Here is a 20,960-nt window from a genome sequence, read left to right as displayed (position 1 = left end):
CTAGTCACTTCCCTTGTGAAGGTAACCATTATCCTGGATTAATTCTGACTTCTTTTTTTTTTTATAAGGAAGATTGGCTCTGAGCTAACAACTGCTGCCAATCCTCCTCTTTTTTGCTGAGGAAGACCGGCCCTGGGCTAACATCTGTGCCCATCTTCCTCCACTTTATATGGGACGCCACCACAGCATGGCTTGACAAGCAGGGCGTTGGTGTGGGCCTGGGATCCGAACCTGCAAACCACAGGCCACCACAGCACAGCGCACGCACCACCGGGCTGCCCCCATATTCTGACTTGTAATAGCGTAATTAGTTACACCAATTTTAAAATTATGTGAGTTGAAATATTCAGTTTCTGCACATCCTTCTAGTTGCTGTATGTGGGACACGGCCTCAGTATGGCTGGAGAAGCAGTGCGTTGGTGTGCGCCCAGAGTCCGAACCCAGGCCGCCAGCAGCAGAGCGCGCGCACCCCACCGCTAAGCCACAGGGCCGGCCCGGTAATTTTTATTTCGTTTCTCAATAGTTTCGTGCTAACATACAGAAATACAACTGATTTTCTTTTATAATTTGATGAGTCATGCAATTATCCTTCTAGCTGCAAATATTGGATTCATAACAATAATAATATATTTATTTATTTGTGTTATCTAGTAGTACAAAACAAATCCAAAATACTGATGAATAGCAACATTCACATTGGGTTTGGGGCATTCATTCTTTTTTTTTTTTTGTGAGTAAGATCAGCCCTGAGCTAACATCCATGCTAATCCTCCTCTTTTTGCTGAGGAAGACCTGCTCTGGGTTAACATCTATTGCCAATCCTCCTCCTTTTTTTTTTTCCCCCAAAGCCCCAGTAGATAGTTGTATGTCATAGTTGCACAGCCTTCTAGTTGCTGTATGTGGGACGTGGCCTCAGCATGGCCGGAGAAGCAGTGTGTCGGTGTGCACCTGGGATCCGAACCCGGGCTGCCAGTAGCGGAGCACGCGCACTTAACCGCTAAGCCACGGGGCCAGCCCAGCCCTTTCCTTTTTAATGAGAAGATCCAATGCTGGCAAATATGGCATGAAAATTAAACCTTTGATTTATTGCTGATACAATCCCTTGGATTTGGCAGTATATATTAAGAACTCTAAAAGTATTCATACTCTTTGACCAGGTAATTTCTCCTCCTTGGAAACTACCCAGAAGAAGCTTTATGCCTTTGTTGCTGCGTTATTGATAATAGTGACACTTAACATCCAACACTAAAGGTTAATTACAGCACTAATAAAATATCATGCAACCATTAGCATACGCTTCTGCCCTTATTTTCTCAGCTGTTTTTTGTTGTTAGCACCATCGAGTTGATTCCAACTCACAGGACTCTGTGTACAGCAGAGCAGAACCCTCCCTGGTCAGGTCCTTCTTCCTAGTCTGTCTAGTCTGCAAGCTCCACTGCAACCTGTCCACCATGGGTGACCCCGCTGGTATTTGAAATACCAATGGCATAGCTTTCAGCACCACAGCAACACGTAGTCGCCACAGTATGACAACCAACAGACGACTGGTGTGACATTCCCTGATGAAGAAACAAACCCAGGCTGCAGAGGCGAGAGCGCCAGAATCTTGTCCACTAGACCACCAAGGCTGGCTTTATTCTCTCAAGAAGTAACTATTTCACAGTGGTTAATTTATGTGCAGCCTTCTTTAGTATACCCACATTTAAGCAGAGTCAGTATTTGCTTTTTTATGGGAAAATTAATATATCTGAGTGGTTAAGCTTCAGGGATTTTAAAAATCTCCTTCATATTTCTCTAAATGTCTAAAAATGATCTTAAGGGTTTGAGTTTTCTCCATGAGTCCATCCTTGACTCAATATGGAGACAATTTGGGGCTGGCCCCATGGCTTAGCGGTTAAGTGCGCGCACTCCGCTGCTGGTGGCCCAGGTTCGGATCCCAGGCGCGCACCGACGCACCACTTCTCCGGCCGTGCTGAGGCCGCGTCCCACATACAGTAACTAGAAGGATGTGCAGCTATGACATACAACTATCTACTGGGGCTTTGGGGGAAAAAATAAACAAAATAAATTTAAAATATGGAGACAATTTACTGCTGTGTTTTCTGACCTAAGTAGTTTACCTGAAGACTCCAAATACCTCTTATCCGAATTAGCTGAATGGAGACATGAAGCATCTAGAGAAAAGTTCGACTCTGCCAAGAAACTACGTTTTTGAGTCACAGTCTGTCACCAGATGAACAGTTTCTGTCCTCGAGCAGAATAAGGAATATTCAATTGTACCAAATCAAAAACAAAAAGCTAACTAAGAAGATTTTTAGGATTATAGGTAATCGATATCTCATTTTTCTCAGTGGCTCAGCTGGGCTTATTAAGTTGACAACTCCTGAAACTCTTCCTTGAGATGCAAAAGAGGAAAATGCTGTTCACTCTTTGAAAGCCTTTTAACAACAACCTCCACCTTTGGGTTTTTAAATAAGCCAAACCTTTCTCTCTGTTTGAAAATTTAAAAATACCATTTAAAATAGCATCAAAATCCATCAAATAGGGATAAAACTAACAAAAGATGTGCAAAGCCTGTACAGTGAAAACGTTGCTAAAATAAATTAAAGAAGATCTAAATAAATGGAGAGAGATATTATGTTTGTGGGTTGGAAGACTCAATGTTTTTAGATGCTGATTCTCCTCCAAATTAAGCTATATAGTCAATGTCATCCAAGCTAAAATACCAGCAGGGTGTGTGTGTGTGGAAATTAACAAGCTGATTCTGAAATTTATATACAAACTCAAAGGACCTAGGAAAGTCAAGATAGTGTTTTTTTTGGTGTGTGTGTGTGAGGAAGATTAGCCCTGAGCTAACATCCAATGCCAATCCTCTTCTTTTTTCTGAAGAAGACTGGCCCTGGGCTAACATCCATGCCCACCTTCCTCTATTTTACATGGGACGCCGCCACAGCACGACTTGACAAGCGCTGCATCAGTGCGCGCCCGTGATCCGAACCTGTGAATGCCGGGCTGCCGCAGTGGAGCACACACACTTAAACACTAAGCCACTGAGGCGGCCCAAGCCAAGATAGTTTTATTTTATTTTATTTTTTTTGTGAGGAAGATCGGCCCTGAGCTAACATCTGCCAATGCTCCTCTTTTTTTGCTGAGGAAGACTGGCCCTGGGCTAACACCCATGCCCACCTTCCTCTACTTTATAGGGGACTTGCCAAGCAGTGCGGTGGTGCGCACCCAGGATCCGAACGGGCAAACCCCGGGTCGCTGCAGCGGAGCGCGTGCACTTAACCGCTTGCGCCACCAGGCTGGTCCCCCAAGCCAATATAGTTTTAAAGAAGTACAGGCTCTTCTGGGTTGGTGAGCAGGTGGAAATGCTGGGAGAACGGTGAGTCTGGAGAGGGCTTGGAAGCTTTGTGCCCCTTCCCCCATACGTTGCCCTAGGCATCTCTTCCATCTGGCTGGTCCTGAGTTGTATCCTTTGCTAACAAAGCGGAAATCTAATCATCAGGTGAATAAACATCAAATGAAGATGCTGTGGAAACATCAGGTGAAAAGACTCAAGTTGGACAAAGAAGGTGAAGTCGGAGAGATGGCCAAACAACTTCTAGTGAAATCTCTTCAGTTACGGTAGAAGAAACCGAAGAATCGTCGTCATCTAAGAATAAAGACAAAGCAAGTGGTTGTATCAGGCAGCACTGTACAGAAGAGGACAAAGAGGAAGAAGAGTCTCTAATGACATCAACAGACTTGATCCCAGAAAGAAAAAAAATCAAGAAAAAAAATCAAGAAAAAGAATCTGACGACGCCTTAACTGTGAACGAAGAGACTTCTGAGGAAAAGACTCAAATGGAGGAATCTCGTCTGTCTCAAGCTGAGAAAGATTTGCCTTCCAAAGGAAGTGAAACTATAAGGCCCTGTAAGTAGTGATTCTCTCTGCCATGAAACAGAATAATTAGTAGGATCCAATACCAGTCGAACTGGAGAGATTCTCTCAGAATCATCCATAGAAAATGAGGATGAGCCACAGAAGTCACAGAGGAACTGATAGAACAGATTATTTAGAAACATTCAGCTGCAGTATTTGACATACAATTCTAGTTTCACACTGTACGAGGTTTGTATGTAGTAAAGTGGAGCTTTAGTTTTACAAGAGAAGCAGGTTGTAAAATAAAGTACTTTATGGGATAAATCCTGAGAGAGTTGTTCACATAGGAACTGTGAATTATCAGCTCCTCTGGCTCCTGCTTATCACTGATTTTTTTTTGGGGGGGGAGTCTGGTTAATCAGTGGTTTGTGTATAGATTCCTTAAAATTTAGAATTAAAGTATTAAACTGGATGGTAATAATTATAATTTTTAAACTTTGAGGAGAGTATCACATTTATACATAGACACGAGAAAGCTTTGTGTCTTGTCTTTTTCTGACAGCTCTAGCAGTTTTCATATTTTCATCAGTTTCAACATTTTACCATGTGAACTGTAGGGTTTCATGATAGTTATATACTATTAATATTTATAAATATACATTATATATATTCATCTCTTACAGAAACAGAAAAATATGAAATTTGCCCCCCTAGAATAATATTTTATATTTATATGTAATATATTATACAGGTTATATTACAACATACAGGTTATATTATATAATATATACATATCTATGTTACATATATATAACAGATAATGTTATATGATATGATTATATACAAATAATTATATTATATATTATATATGGCATATATTATATATAAATTACATAATTTTAAATATAAATATACATATATTAGTCTAAGGGAGACCATGTTATATTTTTCTGCTTCTATAAGAGATGAATTTATATTATTATATAAATTATACATATTTATAAATGGAATAATATACTTTATATATAATATATATTAAACATTATAAATAAGTATATAATTTTTATATGTAGTTATATTTAATTGTATATATTATATAATATACATACTATATATTATATATAAATATACATATATTATTCTAAGGGACAAATGTTATATTTTTCGTTCCTATAAGAGATGAATACAGTGGATACTTTATCTATTGGTAGTGATTGAGTTCATCTCTCTCAAAGCAGTATCTTTCTCTTCTCAGTAATTCAGAATCTGGTCCTTGTGAAACCCTGGGACCCTTAAGGCTGCTGAAATATCAGGCTAAACACATTCCAAGAGATCTCTTCAAACTAAAATTCTTTTGTATACTTTCGTGATGTTTGAGAAAAGGACTTCATTATTTGTAAGACGATGTGCTTTATCTTGGAGACTGTGTTCAAACATTAGCTTACCATATTTTAGAATGAATGCTTATGAAGCTGACATGAGACCATCTCAGAAGAACTGGGCAGGTTCACTGACTTTTTGCTTGCTTTTCTGAACATCTGTGAATATTACACCTTTCTTTCTAATCTAATATATTCTAAAGTATGCAAATGGGAATGGTGTGAACCACCACTGTACTGGAAGAATTAATACATCACTTTAATGATGACTTGAGCTAAATGACTGAAGGTGTAGGGGTACAGAGAAAGCACAATACTTTGCATTGACATTTTGAAGTGAATTAAATATTTTTAAACATGATTCTTCAACAGCCAGTCTTATACTTTTCTATCAACACAAGAGCATAATGATTACTCTAAAATCAATATTTTAAAATTCACATATTTAAAACCATGCAAGCTGTACAACTTCCCTGTCAAAATTACTGGCCACCAAATTTATACTTGTTTCTTCAGCTGTATCTTTTCATAGTTAAAATTTTTAAATTTCTGTAAAGTAAGATCTTGTAGAATGTAACATGTTTGCTGCTTTTGTGAAGCAGTTTACAATTGTATAATTTCTGTGTGGAATGCTTGGGCTTTCAATACAGTCTTCAAGAAAGCAATAAATATTAATGTTATATGTATAAAAAATAACTACTGTACATACAACAATATTAGATGAATCTCACAAAATTTATTTTGAGCATAAAAAGCCGGTCACGAAAGATGTAGTATATGATTCCACTAATGTGAAATCAAGAAAAGATAAAACTAATAGTGGTGACAGAAGTTAGAATGGTAATTACCTCCACTGTGTTGGAATCTTGACTGAAAAGAGCAAGAAGTGTTCTATACCTTCAGAAGAGTGTTGGTTACATGCCTATATATCTATATACAATTTCATTAAGATATATATATTTTTTTCAGGTGTACATCATTGTATTTCAAATTCTGTGTAGACTACATCAATACCCAAAAGTCACCATCCAAAGACTAATTACCATCCATCACCATACACATGTGCCCTGTCACCCTTTCGTCCTTCTCCCTCCCACCTTCCTGTCTGGTGACCACCAACCTAATCTATGTATCTATGTGTTTGTTTCTTGTTGTTGTTGTTGTTATCTTCTACTTATGAATGAGATCATACAGTATTGGACTTTCTGCCTCTGACATTTCACTTAGCGTAATACCCTCAAGGTTCATCCATGTTGTTGCAAATGGCAAGATTTCATCTTTTTTACAGCTGAATAGTATTCTATCGTGTCTATATACCACATCTTTTTTATCCATTCATCCCTTGATGGACACTTAGGTTGTTTCCAAGTGTTGGCTATTGTGAATAATGCTGCAATGAACATGGGGGTGCATATATCTTTACACATTTGTGTTTTCATGTTCTTTGGATAAATAGCCAGCAGTGGAATAGCTGGATCATATGGTAGTTCTAGTCTTAATTTTTGAGGAATCTCCATAGTGTTTTCCATCATCAAGATATATACTTAAGATTAGTGCAATTTATAGTATTTGTATTCTCAATAAAAGTATAATTATATACACATGTGTATATATGCACACATATATAGACATACGTATATATTACATTTTTACTGATATAACAAATATTGTAAATTACACTAATGTCTACATACCCGCACATGTATGCAAACATCTTAAACAATGACTTTAAACTGGAATTTCATAGTAAACATCATTATATGTTTGATATTAATTTATTTAATCCACAGAACCTAAAGCAGTCTGCCTCCTCTATAGTTTAGCATCTCAACCTAGAGAACACACGTTAGTTGAAGAATTCCCATACTTCTCCCCTATGATAGACTACAAAAAATGGCCACAGTTCATTGCAATTCCTGCCATCAAGATATGGAGCCTGTTTTCTACTCCTTGAATCTGGAATGGGTTTGTAATTGACTTTGTGCAATAGAAGCAGGTAGAAGCCTCATTATACTAGTTTTGAGCCTGGGCCTTTAGGGGCCCTGCATTCTTTTGCTTGCTGCTTGTGGGATCTTTGCCCTGCCACCATGTGAACAAGCCTGAGCTAGCCTGCTGGAGAATGAGACACCACATGGAGCCATCCAGCCACGCCATTTTAGACCAGCCAATCCTCAGAGGCCCAGTAGCTGCCCACAGATGCATGAGTTAGCCTGGCAGAGATTAGTTAAGCCTGTTCCTGATTAGCAGAACCACTTAGTTAAGCTTGACCCAAATTCACAAACCACATTATGATAAGCTAAGTAAATGGTTGCTGTTATAAGTCACTAAGTTTTTGGGTGGTTCGTAACACAGCAAAAGCTAATTGATATCAATCCATTATAATTTTTACCTGAAAGAGTAAGTAAACTTTTAGGAGAATACTGCCATCTCTGTGCCAATATTAAACTTATAACTCCATAGCCTGTTTCTGGAGAAATATGAGCATTTGTTAGATAAATACCCTTACCTGAATGGGATTCCTATAGAAAGACTGTCTTCCAGAAGATGGGAAGGACATTGCAATAATGCGTTCTGGAAGTCAAAATAGTCACTATTACAAATGTCATAATAGATGTGAAACAATAAATGAGAACTTAATTTACATATAACCAAACTCTTTTTTCATAGAAAGGAACTTTCAGGATTGGGAATGATAGAAAAAAAAGCCAACTAACCCTCAGGATACTCAACATAACATATTAAAATATCCAATATAATGACCATTAAACTCACATAGTTCCCAAGACTTAACTGTTAGCCCAGGGACAGTCTTCCTCAGCAAAGAGAGGAGGACTGGCAGATGTCAGCTCAGGGTGAATCTTCCTCACACACACACACACACACACACACACACACACAAAACCCAGCAAATTATTGGGTGATGAGTTGATACTCATCAAGTAATGAGAAAAATTAATCTTCTCAGAGAAGCTGTCTTATTCTGTTATTTATTTATTTATTTATTTTTAATAACACTACTAAATTTATCATTTCTTTTTCAGGGACAAAAAACTGTAATTTCTTAAAAAAAAGTTTCACTATTCAATTAGACTTTTCAAAACTGCAATTTCACTTAAGACATGAGTTTTAAAAAAATCAGATGGCTAATATTCCATTTATGAGGCATATTTTATATATAATGAATATATTATGTATATTACTCACTAGTCACATAAAAAACAACCTATTTTGAGATACCAGCCTTACTGGAATAACTATTTGACTCACTAACCTAATTTTAGTTCTTTCTCCATCTTTCTGTGCCCTTGAGTCTTCCCAGTGCTGCTGGAGCTGCCTGAGCAGCTCCGACTTGGTTGTCTGCTTGTCAAAAGGGAGAGAATCTGCAACAGCAGATGCAGCGGCCACCAACTCAGGACTCAGGGACTCGCTTCTGAAAAAGCCAAGGAAAAACAAATGAGAATGCAAAAAGAGGTATTACTTATTATGTTATAAGTTTAGCAGGAAGTAAAATGATTTTTTTTGGAGGAAACTTTTATCATTCAAAAAAGTATCATGCAATGCAATTTCTTTTATCATTCAAAAAAGTATCATGCAATGCAATTTCTGAAAAAATTAAGAATGCTTAAATATTAGCTATCGGTTTTATATAAACTTTGAAATGTTAAAGGTCAAAGTTAATGGGAACTTGCTGAAGCACAATACTAACTCAGAACAATATATTAAGGTGGAGAGGTGAGGGACCAGCCTTAAAAATTATAAATTGGTAGATTTATTTATTAGATGCCATTTTATTTCAAAAGCAATATATATTGCAAGCAAATATAAAAGTAACTAAACCTGTTCATAGAAGCTTTCTTCATAATAGCCTAAAACTGGAAACAACCCAAAGGTCTACAATCAGGAGAACAGATAGACAAATTGCGCTATATGCACACAATGGAATAGTACTCAGCTCACACCAGGACGTGAATGAAACTGAATGAAACAAGTTGTTTCAAAAGAGTATATACTGTATGATTCCATTTATATCAAATTCTAGAAAAGCAAAATTAACTTAAGGTGTAAAAAATCAGAATAGTGGTTGCCTCAGGACAGAAGGCTACTGACGGGGAGGATGAAAATGGGAAATGCTCTGCGTCTTGAGAAGTATGGGGTTACATGGGCATACCCATTTCTCAAAATCCTACAGCTAAGATTTGTATACTTCAAAGTATGTAAATTTTACCTAACCAAAAAAAAAGAACCATAAATCATCATCTTCATCAAGTAGGAGGTGGAAAGTGGGTAAAGGCATAAATGTTAAAGAATAGCAAAATGTTGCTAATTATTGAAGCTGGGTGACAGGTATTCATTATATGACTTTGTTTACTTTGCTTATGTTTTAAATTTTCCATAAGAACAAGCTAAAAAAAGAAACCCAAAAGCCCACTCTTCAGTAAATTAGGATAAGTTAATAGAAAAATATGCCAGACATAAAAAGAAATTACTTACATTTTTTAATTCACTGAGAATTGCCATCTCAATGAGTAGGATCCAAATTAATGTTTTACTATACCTGCCTTTTTATATTATGATCTGTTGTCTAATATGCAAGTCAAAGTTCCCAAATCCCTGAAGTTGTCGGAGAAAGATTTTAAGGACTTTACTTACTAAGATATGGGAGATCTACAATCTGATTGGAATAGAAGAAAAATAGGAGAATGAAAAGAGTAAATATAACAATTAGTTAAAAAGAAATGTGCTACTTTCAAAACTATTACCTGTGACTAAGGCTTAAACCTTATCCCAACTACTTGTGAAGTTAACCTTCAAATTTTAATATATATATTTCATCAGAGTATGCAAAGAATATAGATGAGCATTCATTTTCTAGAACCATGCATTTTATGACAATGGTGCTCTTTATAGTCATAGCTTCTGGTTTTATAATTTGCAATGTTCTAATTAATAAAAATTGTGGAGGAGCCTCTGTCATCGAGACAATTTTTACATACGGGGATCTTTCTACATTGATTTTAACAAGCTGATGAGAACTTGTTAAAATATCTTTCAACAATCTATTCTACCCTATCATCAGACTATTTCATGAATACATACTTTTTCACTTTATACCCTTCTGTACTTTCTGAATTTCTTTAAAATGAACTGTATGACCTATACAGTTTCAGAAAGGGAATCCTGATGAGCGGAAAGATATTATTGGGTGGACACGCAAAATGGCATAACTTTCGGCAGGCAAATCGGTGACATCTATCAAAAGCCCAAAAAATATGCAAATCCTTTGACCTAGGAATTCTACTTTGAGGCATATTTGTCTAAAGAAAATAAACAGCTACGTGGAATTGGAGGGACACAGCACACTCCAAACTCAAGGCCTAAGCAGTTCCATCCCCTAGGCCTGAAAGGTATCAGCACGTCTTTATCCCTAACCTTTTCAGGTCTTTGCTCAAATGTTACATTATCAGAATTCTTCCCTGCTCACTTTTTAAAAAACAGCACCTCTCCAGCCCCATCACTCTTATTTTTTCCTTCATGTTTCGTCATCTGACATACTGTGTATGTGTGTGTGTGTGAGTGCGAGTGTGTGTGTGTGTGTAAATACATCCCCTCTCCCGCCACCACCACCACCCCTCCACCATAATGTAGGGTGTAGAGACTTTGTTTTGTTCAATGATCTATTTCCATCACTTTGGACAGTGCCTGACACATAGTGGCAACTGCAAGTTGCTGAATGAATGAATGAATGTTAATCACAGCATCACTTTATACTAATGAAAAACTAGAAATAATCTAAATTTCAAGTAGGAGATTAATTAACTGAGTAATAGCTGAAGCTTTCTTACTGGATGATCAAAGCAGGTAGTTACTTGGTTAAGAAAAAGGTCAACTCAGAGCTAGAAGTTTTGGTTACTGCTGCACTCACCAGGGGTCTTGTTCAGTTCCATGACACGTTCAGGCTCACAAAACTACCAGACACACCTGGCCCATCTACTCAGAAAGACAAAGGACAGAACCATAGCAGGCTGGCAGGGCAGCCTCAGTGTCCCTCTTGGCAGGAGTCCTTATAGCACTTATGTTGGTGACACTTCACTCAGCCATCCAAGAGCTGTCACAGAGGTGTGGGAGCTTCCTGGCTTAGTGTCCCACAGGAACCGATACCTCCTGTCACAAGGCCACAGGCAGAGTTTCCGGGGTCCCTACAAGGGACATGCAGTACGAGAGTAACTGCACTGAAGGAAGCCCAAAGTATGGTGTCCCCATAGGCTACCTTATAGTTCTCCTAATCCAGATGCAATCAATCAATCAGGGGTCAATTTTAGCATGATAATGTTGCCCACCATACAGTTGACACCTGAGACACGGAAGTCAAGTGGCAGCGTAGGGACTCTGAACTCACCTCCTTCCACAGACACAGCCGATTTACAACTACTCTTGGTAAAATTACGCCTGAGACGGAACTGAAAACTGGATAAGAGGAACCCTTGCAACAAACAACAATCCTAATTGAGGTGGAAGAGGCAGAAACTCCCTTCTGGAGAGAAAAAACACCACCTTCACAAGCCGCAGCGCTTCACAGCCACCCAGGAGCAACCCAAAGGTACCCAGCCTTTCCTGGAGGAGTGGGGCCCTGAGCCGGGGAGTGCTCCCACTATAGGCATTTTTCGGACCCAGCACAACTGAGACAAGTGGCATAATATCTGACTTTGCTTGTTACTAACACCACTGGGGAGTACCCCCAGAAATGCTGGTTCACAAAGAAATTAAAGCCCGCTCTTAAAAGGCCCACACACAAATTTACCTGTTTCGGAAAGCAACCTAAAATCAACAGAAAGGTGCACAGTCCTTTGGTGAAAAGAGACTCACCTCATAGGCTCTGAGTGCATCTTGGTGAGAGGTGAGACCTCTCCAGGGACTGGGACATTGGCGGTGGCCACTGTTGTGACCTGGTGTGGGTGTGCTGACACAGACGCTGGCAGGTGCCACTGGAGTTCTCCCTGTGGCCTGCTAGCCCAGGGTCTGCCCCACCCACTAGAGCACTGATTTAATCCAGCTCAGCCAGGGCAGGCAGCCCACCCTAGGGACTATCCCCACCCAATAAGCCCTGGGGCAACATGGGGCCCTGCATAGATTGGTGACTGGATTCTCCGAAGCCTGGCAAGTGGGTCCACCTCTGTGGGGCAGGGCATGCACAAGGAGTGGGTGGAGAGCGTGGGGCGTTAGTGGAGTATGTGGGGCTCCTGCCTTGGAGAGACTAGATCCACTTCAAGAGGTCAGGGCCCACACACGGGGCAGGACTGTGTTGACTGTGTGTGTGGACCTGTGGGTGGCGGGGCTTGTCAGCTGCAGAAGACTTGTGCTTCTCAAAGAGTCACACAGGGGATTGGCCCCACCTTCCAAAGCCTGAAACAACTGGGTGCTCCTGTGCCTAAGGCCAGCCCCACCCAGCTTCAATCCTCAGAGAGCTGACAAGAGCCTTATAGGCCAGAGGCTTATAGCAATTGTAAGCCCCTGAGCCTAACAACCAGCCACGCTGGGGGCCTACTCACTTAACAGAAAAACTGCAACAGGAATGTGCTATTACACCTTGTAGCCAACCATGCTGGGGCTCCCCACACCCGATAAAGAGACTGAAGGGCCCACAACAACTACACGCAGCTGAGCATTACAACCAGCCAGCGAGGGGGACAGCTCAGCCTCCCTGGGCACCTATGGGAAGAGCAACCCCACCACAATAGAAGGACACACGTAGCCCACACAGGGATCACTCCTGGCACATCTGGAACTGGTGATGAGAGGGAAGCACACTGCCAGGCCTCATAAGGCATCACTTCTATAAGGTCACCTCTCCAAGATCAGGAGACGTAGCCGACAAACCTAATACATAGATACAAGCACATAGAAAGAGGCAAAATGAGGAAGCAAAGGAATAGGTTCCAAGCAAGGGAAGAGGACAAAACCACAGAAAAGGAACTAAATGAAACAGAAATGAGTAACCTACCCACAGAGAGGTCAAAGGGTGTTAAGGATGCTCACTGATTTTGGGAGAAGAATGGCTGAACTCAGTGAGAACATCAACAAAGAAATGAAAGATATAAAAAAGAACCAATCAGAAAAGAAGAAAACAATACTGGAAAATGAAAAATTCACGAGAGGGATTCAAAAGCAGAGTAGAGACACAGAAGAATGGATCAGCGAGCTGGACGAAAGACTAGAAGAAATCACCCAAGCTGAACAGGTAAAAGAAAAAAGAATTAAAAAGAGTGAGGACAGTCTAAGGGACCTCTGGGACAATATCAAGCACACTAACGTCTGTGTTATAGGTGTCCCAGAAGGAGAAGAGCGAGACAAAGGGGCAGAGAATCTATTTCAAGAAATAATAGCTAAAAACTTCTCTAACCTAAGAAACAAAACAGACATCCAGGTATAGGAAGCACAGAGAGCCCCAAACAAGATAAACCCACACCAAGACACATCATAATTAAAATGTCCAGAATTAAAGACAAAGAGAGAATGCTAAAAGTCGCAAGAGAAAGACAAGTTACATACAAAGGAAATCCCATAAGGCTATCAGCTGACTTCTCAGCGGAAACCTTACAGGCTAGAAGAGAGTGGCACAATACATTTAAAGTGCTAAATGTAAAAAACCTATAGCCAAGAATACTCTACCTGGCAAGGTTATCGTTCAAAATAGAAGGAGAGATAAAAAGCTTCCCAGACAAGCAAAAATTAAAGGAGTTTGTCACCCAGAAACCAGTACTACAAGAAATGCTAAAGGGACTTATTTAAGGGGGAAAGATAAAACCACAAATAGGCAAAATTGTCTATTCCCATGATAAGAGGGTAATGGATACAAACGCACAAAAAAGAGGTTGGATATGATATCAAAAACATAAAATGTGGGAAGAGGGGAGTTTTAGAGTAGAGCTTTCAGATAGAGGTCAAACTAAAGAGACCATTAACTTAATATAGATCGCTATATACATAGGTTACTGTATATGAACCTCACGGTAATCACAAACCAGAAATCTATAATAAATACACAAAAAACTAAGAGAAATGAACCCAAACATAATACTAAAGAAAGCCATCAAACCACAAGGGAAGAGAGCAAGTGAAGAAGAAAGGACCAGAGAAAAACTACTAGAACACCAAGAAAAAAAAGTTAAAAAATGGAAGTAAGTCCATACTTATCAATAGCTACTTTAATAATTTTATTTATTTATTTATTTATTTATTTCCCCAAAGCCCCAGTAGGTAGTTGTATGTCATAGCTGCACATCCTTCTAGTTGCTGTATGTGGGACGCGGCCTCAGCATGGCCAGAGAAGCAGTGTGTCGGTGCGCGCCCGGGATCCGAACCCGGGCCGCCAGCAGTGGAGCGCGCGCACTTAACCACTAAGCCACGGGGCCGGCCCTCAATAGCTACTTTAAGTGTCAATGGACTAAATGCTCCAATTAAAAGGCACAGGGTGGCTAATTGGATAAAAAAACAAGACCCATACATATGCTGCATACAAGAGACACACTTCAGACCTAAAGACACTCACAAACTGAAAGTGAAGGGATGGAAAAAGATACTCCACGCAAATGGCAATGAAAAGAAAGCGGGGGTAGTAATACTCATATCAGACGAAATAGACTTTAAAACAAAAACTGTAACGAGACAAAGAAGAGCACGACATAATGATCAAAACAATCCAACAAGAGGATATGACACTTGTAAATATCTATGCACCTAATGTAGGAGCACCTAAATATATAAAGCAATTATTAACAGCCATAAAAGGAGAAATACACCGTAACACAATAATAGTAGGGGACTTATACACTCCATTTACACCAATGGATAGATCATCCAAACAGAAGATCAATAAGGAAACACTGGCCTTAAATGACACTCTAGAACAGATGGACCTAGTAGATATATACAGAACATTCCATCCAAAAACGAAAGAATACACATTCTTTTCAAATGCACATGGAACATTCTCCAGGATCCATCACATATTACACCACAAAACAAGTCTCCATAAATTTAAGAACATTGAAACAATGCCAAGCATCTTTTCTGACCACAACGGGTATGAAACTAGAAATCAACTATAGGAAGAAAATCAGAAAAGCCACAAATATGTAGAGATTAAACAAAATGCTACTGAAAACGATTGGGTGAATGAACAAATCAAAGGAGAAATCGAAAAATACCTGGAGACAAATGAAAATGAGAATACGACATGCCAGAATTTATGGGATACGGCAAATGCAATTCTAAGAGGGACATTTACAGCAATGCAAATAAAAATCTCAAATAAAAAATCTAACAATGCACCTAAAGGAACTGGAAAAAGAAGAACAAAGCCCCAAAGCAGTAGAAGAAGGGAAATAATAAAAATCAGAGCATAAACAAATGAAATAGAGACTAAAAAAGCAACAGAAAAAATTAATAAAACCAAATAGTCTCAGCCAACAGCCAGCATCAACCACTGAAATGTACAAGAGCAAGCCTTCAATGATTCCAGAGACCAGCCTTGAACCTGCCCCTGCTAACTAAGAGTGGAGCAGACACAGCCATCGCTGCCACACTCCGCCCAAACTGCAGACAGATGCTGGCACTGTTAAGCCACTAAGCTTTGGGATGGGGGGTTTGTTACGCAGCAATAGGGAACTGGAACAGATTTTGGTGCTTGGAAGTTGGGTAGTGCTGTAATGAAAAAACAAAAATGTATGGGAGAGGTTTGGGTATTGGGCTGTGGGTGGAAACTGGAAAGATCTTGAGGAAGTGTCAGCGAAAGCTTAGGGCCTCAAAGAGGCTGTGAGACTCGAACAGCCCTCAAAGCTGTGAGTGAGGGCTTTAGGGAACTCAATGATACAGCCAGCTGGAGGAAATGGGATCGTTGTCTAGCAACACTGTTGCTTGTAGTGATGTGGAAAACGGGAAACAGACTCAATGAATTGGATGATCTGCTAAGGAGACTTCCAGACGGTGTGTTGAAGGTGCCTCCTGACTTCTTAGTTGCTGATGATAAAATGTGACAGGTGAGAGATAAGAAAAAACGGTTCCATATAAAGGAGCCAGGACTGGCTGGGATCAAAAATAGAATTGTTTCTCATTCTTAGCCCCTCCAGACAGCAAACAATGCTGAAATTTAGAAATGGCTTCTGACTGGAGATTAAATCCAGGGCAGTGTCAGGAAAACACTGTAAAGATGGGCAGGACTGTAAAACCCTTTGTTAAGATCTTGGAAAGATTTAAGGTGGTGCCTCAGAGAGCCTTTCAAACAGACAACAGGATTTCTAAGAAACTTAAGGGTGTGGGCCAACAGCCTCTCACAGGAGCTCAGCGTAGACCAGGACATTGGTTCCCAAACTGTGCCCTAGGGCAGGCTGGAGCACACAGGGAAACACAGGCATATCTGTCACTGACCATGTGAACTACTAACTCAATGGAGTTCACAGTTTTAGCATTAGACTACTGCACTCCTTTCTATGACATCATATCTTTGTGAAAATGGTTTTCCGGCAGTCGCTGTGATAAAAAGCAAGTACTCTTCAAAAATCAATGTGGAACAGGAAATGAGAGGGGCATGCTGTGTCCAGTCTGATTCCAAGGCCGGGTCATAAAAACAATACAAACTCCTCCTGGCTCACTTTCTCTTGGGACACTCACCCTTGGAACCCAGCCACCACGCAGTGAGGAAGCCCAGGTCACGTGTAGGTGTTTCTGCTAACAGTCCCAGCAAGGGTTTCAGCTAATAGCCAGCATCAACTGCCGGACCTAGGAGTGAGCAAACCTTCAGATGATTCCAGCCCCTGGACTTCCAAGTCTTCCAACTGAGGCCCCAGACATCACGGGGCAGAGATCAGCCTTCTCCACCAGGCTCTGTTCAAACTGCTGACCCACAGAGCCCATGAGCACAAAAAACGGTGGTTTTCTCCCTCCCTGCAGCCCTCTTCTCTCTCCTCCTGTCTTCTCCCTCACCCTCCCCTTTCTCCTGTTACCTCTCCTCCTTTGCCCCCTCCTCTCTCCCCTCTGGCCTTGTCCTCTCCCCTTCCTCCCTGCTCCCTCTCCTCACTCCCCCTTTTCCTTACTACTGTTTAGTATTTTGCCTCCTGCACTCCCCTTTTCCTACACCCTCACGTCCCTTCCCCTTCCCTCACCACCACTTTTGTTAGATCTTCATCCCTCTCCCTTCCCTAAAAAAAAAAAAAACATTAAAAAAATGGTTGTTTTATGCTGCTAAATTTTGGGGCAATTGTTATGTAGCCATGGTAACTATATCGATGGGAGATCAATATATATTACAAATAAAGAAACTAAAAGCAGGCCATGCATGGAGCAACGATGACAGCGCATCATGAATCACAGATGATGATTAACCCAAATCTGTGCATCTGGAATCCCTTAAAAGACAAGAAGGGAGGGCAAAAATCATTAAAAGATATATTTTTAAAAACTCAAAACAAATGTACCTCATTTACCAATCTTTTGATGTAGGACCAAAGCCTCTTCTTTGAACGTAGGACCACTGAGAGAAGTTCCAAGATACGTCTTATATATACACCACATCCATAGTACATCCTCCAATATTTCCAATTTTGGTTTCTTTAAAGTAGAAACATGGAGCGAGAACTTAAAAATGCTTACAAAGCAATCTGAGTGCAGAATTCTCCTAGATTTTTATGCTTGTCTCATTCATACCTAATTTGAAAGCAATTTTCAAAATTACCTTTCCTGAATCTCTGCCAAGCATTCAACTCATTTTAACCATTTCTATAATACTTAATTAAATTGTATAATTATAATAAAAACCACGATGGGTCATAAACAGATCTGGGAGCTAAAAAAATCCCATTCTTGACAAGTATTACATACGTATGTGTGTATTACCTAATTCTATATACTTATATAGAATTTTTTTGTTGTTTTATTTTATTTCTAAAAAGGAGGAGGAGGTACCCACTATGGGCACATCACTGAATTAGCTTACCTTCTACCACCAATTATGTTTTCCAGGGGTAGTTGTGATACAATGTCATACAATGTAGAAACTAAGAAGGTCCATAAAAATGTTAAGTCACTCTGGGAAACAGAAATCTACACTATCTGTCTATTCTGCTAAGAGAGGTCAGAGATGGGCATCTTAAGGCTACATACCTTATTACTTGAATCGATGATGTCATCAATTTAAGACACATCATTTATGTATCACTAAAACAAAACACTACCACTTAAACTACAACACAATGCTAAAATATCACCGACTGCACTTAGCATCAGTGAAAGACAATACTCTTTTGGCAAGCACAAGTAAACACTATTTTGAGGAAACCACATAAGCTGAGAGCACTGATAATTACCAGTCAAAGGAAGTCATATAAAATACTTGTAATCAGCGCTGGCCTGGTGGCGTAGCGGTTAAGTTCACATGCTCTGCTTTGGCCGCCTGGAGTTTGCCGGTTGGGATCCTGGGCTCAGACGTACGTACCACTCATCAAGCCATGCTGAGGGGGTGTCCCACGCAGAGCAACTAGAGGGATGTGCAACTATGACATACAACTATCTACTGGGGCTTTGGGGAGAAAAAGGGAAAAAAGGAGGAAGATTGGCAACAGATGTTAGCTCAGGGCCAATCTTCCTCAAAAAACAGAAAAAATAGTTGTAATCAACATGCTAAAATTCTATCCTAGGTGCAGTTTTTTTTGTTTGTTTTTTTGGTGAGGAAGATTAACCCTGAGCTAACATCTGTTGCCAACCCTCCTCTTTTTGCTGAAGAAGACTGCCCTGGGCTAACATCTGTCCCCATCTTCCTCTTAATATGTAGGACGCCTGCCACAGCATGGCTTGATAAGCGGTGCATAGGTCTGTGTTCAGGATCCCAAGCTGGGAACCCCGGGCCACTGAAGCAGAGCACATGAACTTAATTGCTATGCCACCCGGCTGGCTTCCTAGGTAGCATTTTTAAAATGGAAATTTCCAATAAACAAGTCCTTCAGAGACACAAAGCTACTTTCAAATTAGGACGTAAATGATTTGTTAATTTACACCTTAAAGAGGCAATTAATTGGCAATTAATAGCACTGATGAATATGTAAGAGAATGTGTGAAATTCTCAGTTCCATCAATACTCGTTTCCTCTCTAGACTGTATAGAGATGTCCCTTTCTAAGTACAGAACAATAACAGTGTTACTCAAGTAATCATTAGTCTCTGTGTTTACAAACTGATACTCTTCATTAATTCAGTATCTCCCATGGACTTTAATTTTAAAAAGTTTTTCTAAAAGAAAAAGCTTACTGGAGTTTCAAAAATTACTTTCACAGAAGAACATTCAAATTGCAATTCAGTTTACCTCTCCTTTGGGGCACCTCCTGGAGCTCTCTGAGGCCTGCCAACTGTGGCCTCCAAACTTTTCAGTTGTCTTCTGCTGGGCGGCTTTGCTGTTTGTACATTTACTGTGCTTAATTCAACTTTCACGCCCTTAATAATATGTGACAAGTCTTTGTTCCTATTCTCCTTTACACTGTCTTGGCTCTCTGTCTCCTTGGAAATCTCCTGGGTTGGAATAGACTGCTCATCTTTCTTGCCATAAATCACACTGTTAGTGCCAAAATATCTTTGGATATTATTTTTTGTCCTAGAAAGATGCATTGAAGAAAAAAAAATGAAAAATACCATGCAAAATAAGAAAGCAAGGTCTCGGAACACTGTTTCTACGTGTTTTTAAAATTTTTCAATTCAAACCCTTCCCTTTTGCTTTTTATTATTATTGTTGGCAAGCATAACGACAGCAACTTAACATTTATTGAACGTATACTAAGTGCCTAGTCTTGTGCCACATATTTTATGTACATTTTCTCATACCCACATCAACCCCATAAGGTAGGAATTATCTCCATTTTGCAGATAAGGGAAGTGTTCAGCCAATGAACCTAAGATGGGAAGAGGGAAAAGAGATCTTTTTCCCTCCAATCTTTTTCAGCTTGGGCTTCCTCACAGCATAGCATCTTAGAGTATTTGAATTTCTTACATAAAACTTCATGTTTCGACTTCTATGAAATTTTGCAAAGAACCGTCACATACATTAATTTGATCATCATGATAACAATTGAAGTAGGCAGAGCAAGGATTTTTATCCTCAATTTACTAATGGGAAAAATGAGCCTCAGAGAAGTTGAGTGAGTGGCCCAAAATCCTATGGCCAGTAAGTGCCAGCCAACAAGCCTCCTGACGCCTAACCAGGGCTCTTTCCCCGGTTTTCACGCCCTCCTCAAAGGTGTGTTTGTGTTCCGTTGGCATCATTCCAAGATGAATGTTGAAGTTCAACTGACATCAAGGTGCTGGTGTCAGAAAAACCATGCTTCTGAGATTAGTGTGGTAAGACAAATTAAGAAAGGGCAAAGGAAACTTTAAGGATCCATTTACTAGAGAGATTTTAATTAGGATGTATTTCAATTTAGATTGTAGGTGTTGATTGTACTATCTGAAAAGAAGGGCTTCTACTATTATCTTATTGGAAACTCTCCTGGCCCCAGCACAAACCATCAACAGTGGTAGGATAAAAAGTTGGCATGAACCATTTACACCACCAAGTAACTTTTTAAACCAGTTAGTTGTCTCACCTCCCCTTCCATCTGTTCCTTTTCAGGATCATAAATGAGCAACAAATGGAGTGGTTTCAATTTTACTTCCCCTTCTTGTCCTTGGCTAAAATTGTCT

The 20,960-nt window shown here is 39.8% G+C and overlaps 1 protein-coding gene and 1 pseudogene across 1 annotated transcript; one reads left to right on the top strand and one right to left on the bottom strand.

The window, feature by feature from the left end:
* Positions 1 to 1,565: 1,565 nt before the first annotated feature.
* LOC131409906 (serine/threonine-protein phosphatase 4 regulatory subunit 2-like) lies at positions 1,566 to 4,266 on the top strand (annotated as a pseudogene).
* Positions 4,267 to 7,629: 3,363 nt separating this feature from the next.
* LOC131410404 (small ribosomal subunit protein mS31-like) lies at positions 7,630 to 19,916 on the bottom strand. The gene is made up of 3 exons (XM_058548579.1): positions 19,594 to 19,916; positions 8,516 to 8,674; positions 7,630 to 7,633 (listed from the first exon to the last, which is right to left on the bottom strand). The coding sequence occupies exons 1-3, from the start codon at positions 19,890 to 19,892 to the stop codon at positions 7,630 to 7,632; spliced, it is 462 nt and encodes a 153-aa protein (XP_058404562.1). The 5' UTR covers positions 19,893 to 19,916.
* Positions 19,917 to 20,960: the final 1,044 nt, after the last annotated feature.

This window comes from Diceros bicornis, chromosome 9 (genome assembly GCF_020826845.1).
Source record: "Diceros bicornis minor isolate mBicDic1 chromosome 9, mDicBic1.mat.cur, whole genome shotgun sequence".
Lineage (NCBI taxonomy): Eukaryota > Metazoa > Chordata > Mammalia > Perissodactyla > Rhinocerotidae > Diceros > Diceros bicornis.
Note: the sequence above shows the minus strand (reverse complement) of the source record. Positions and strands in the feature narration are given on the sequence as shown.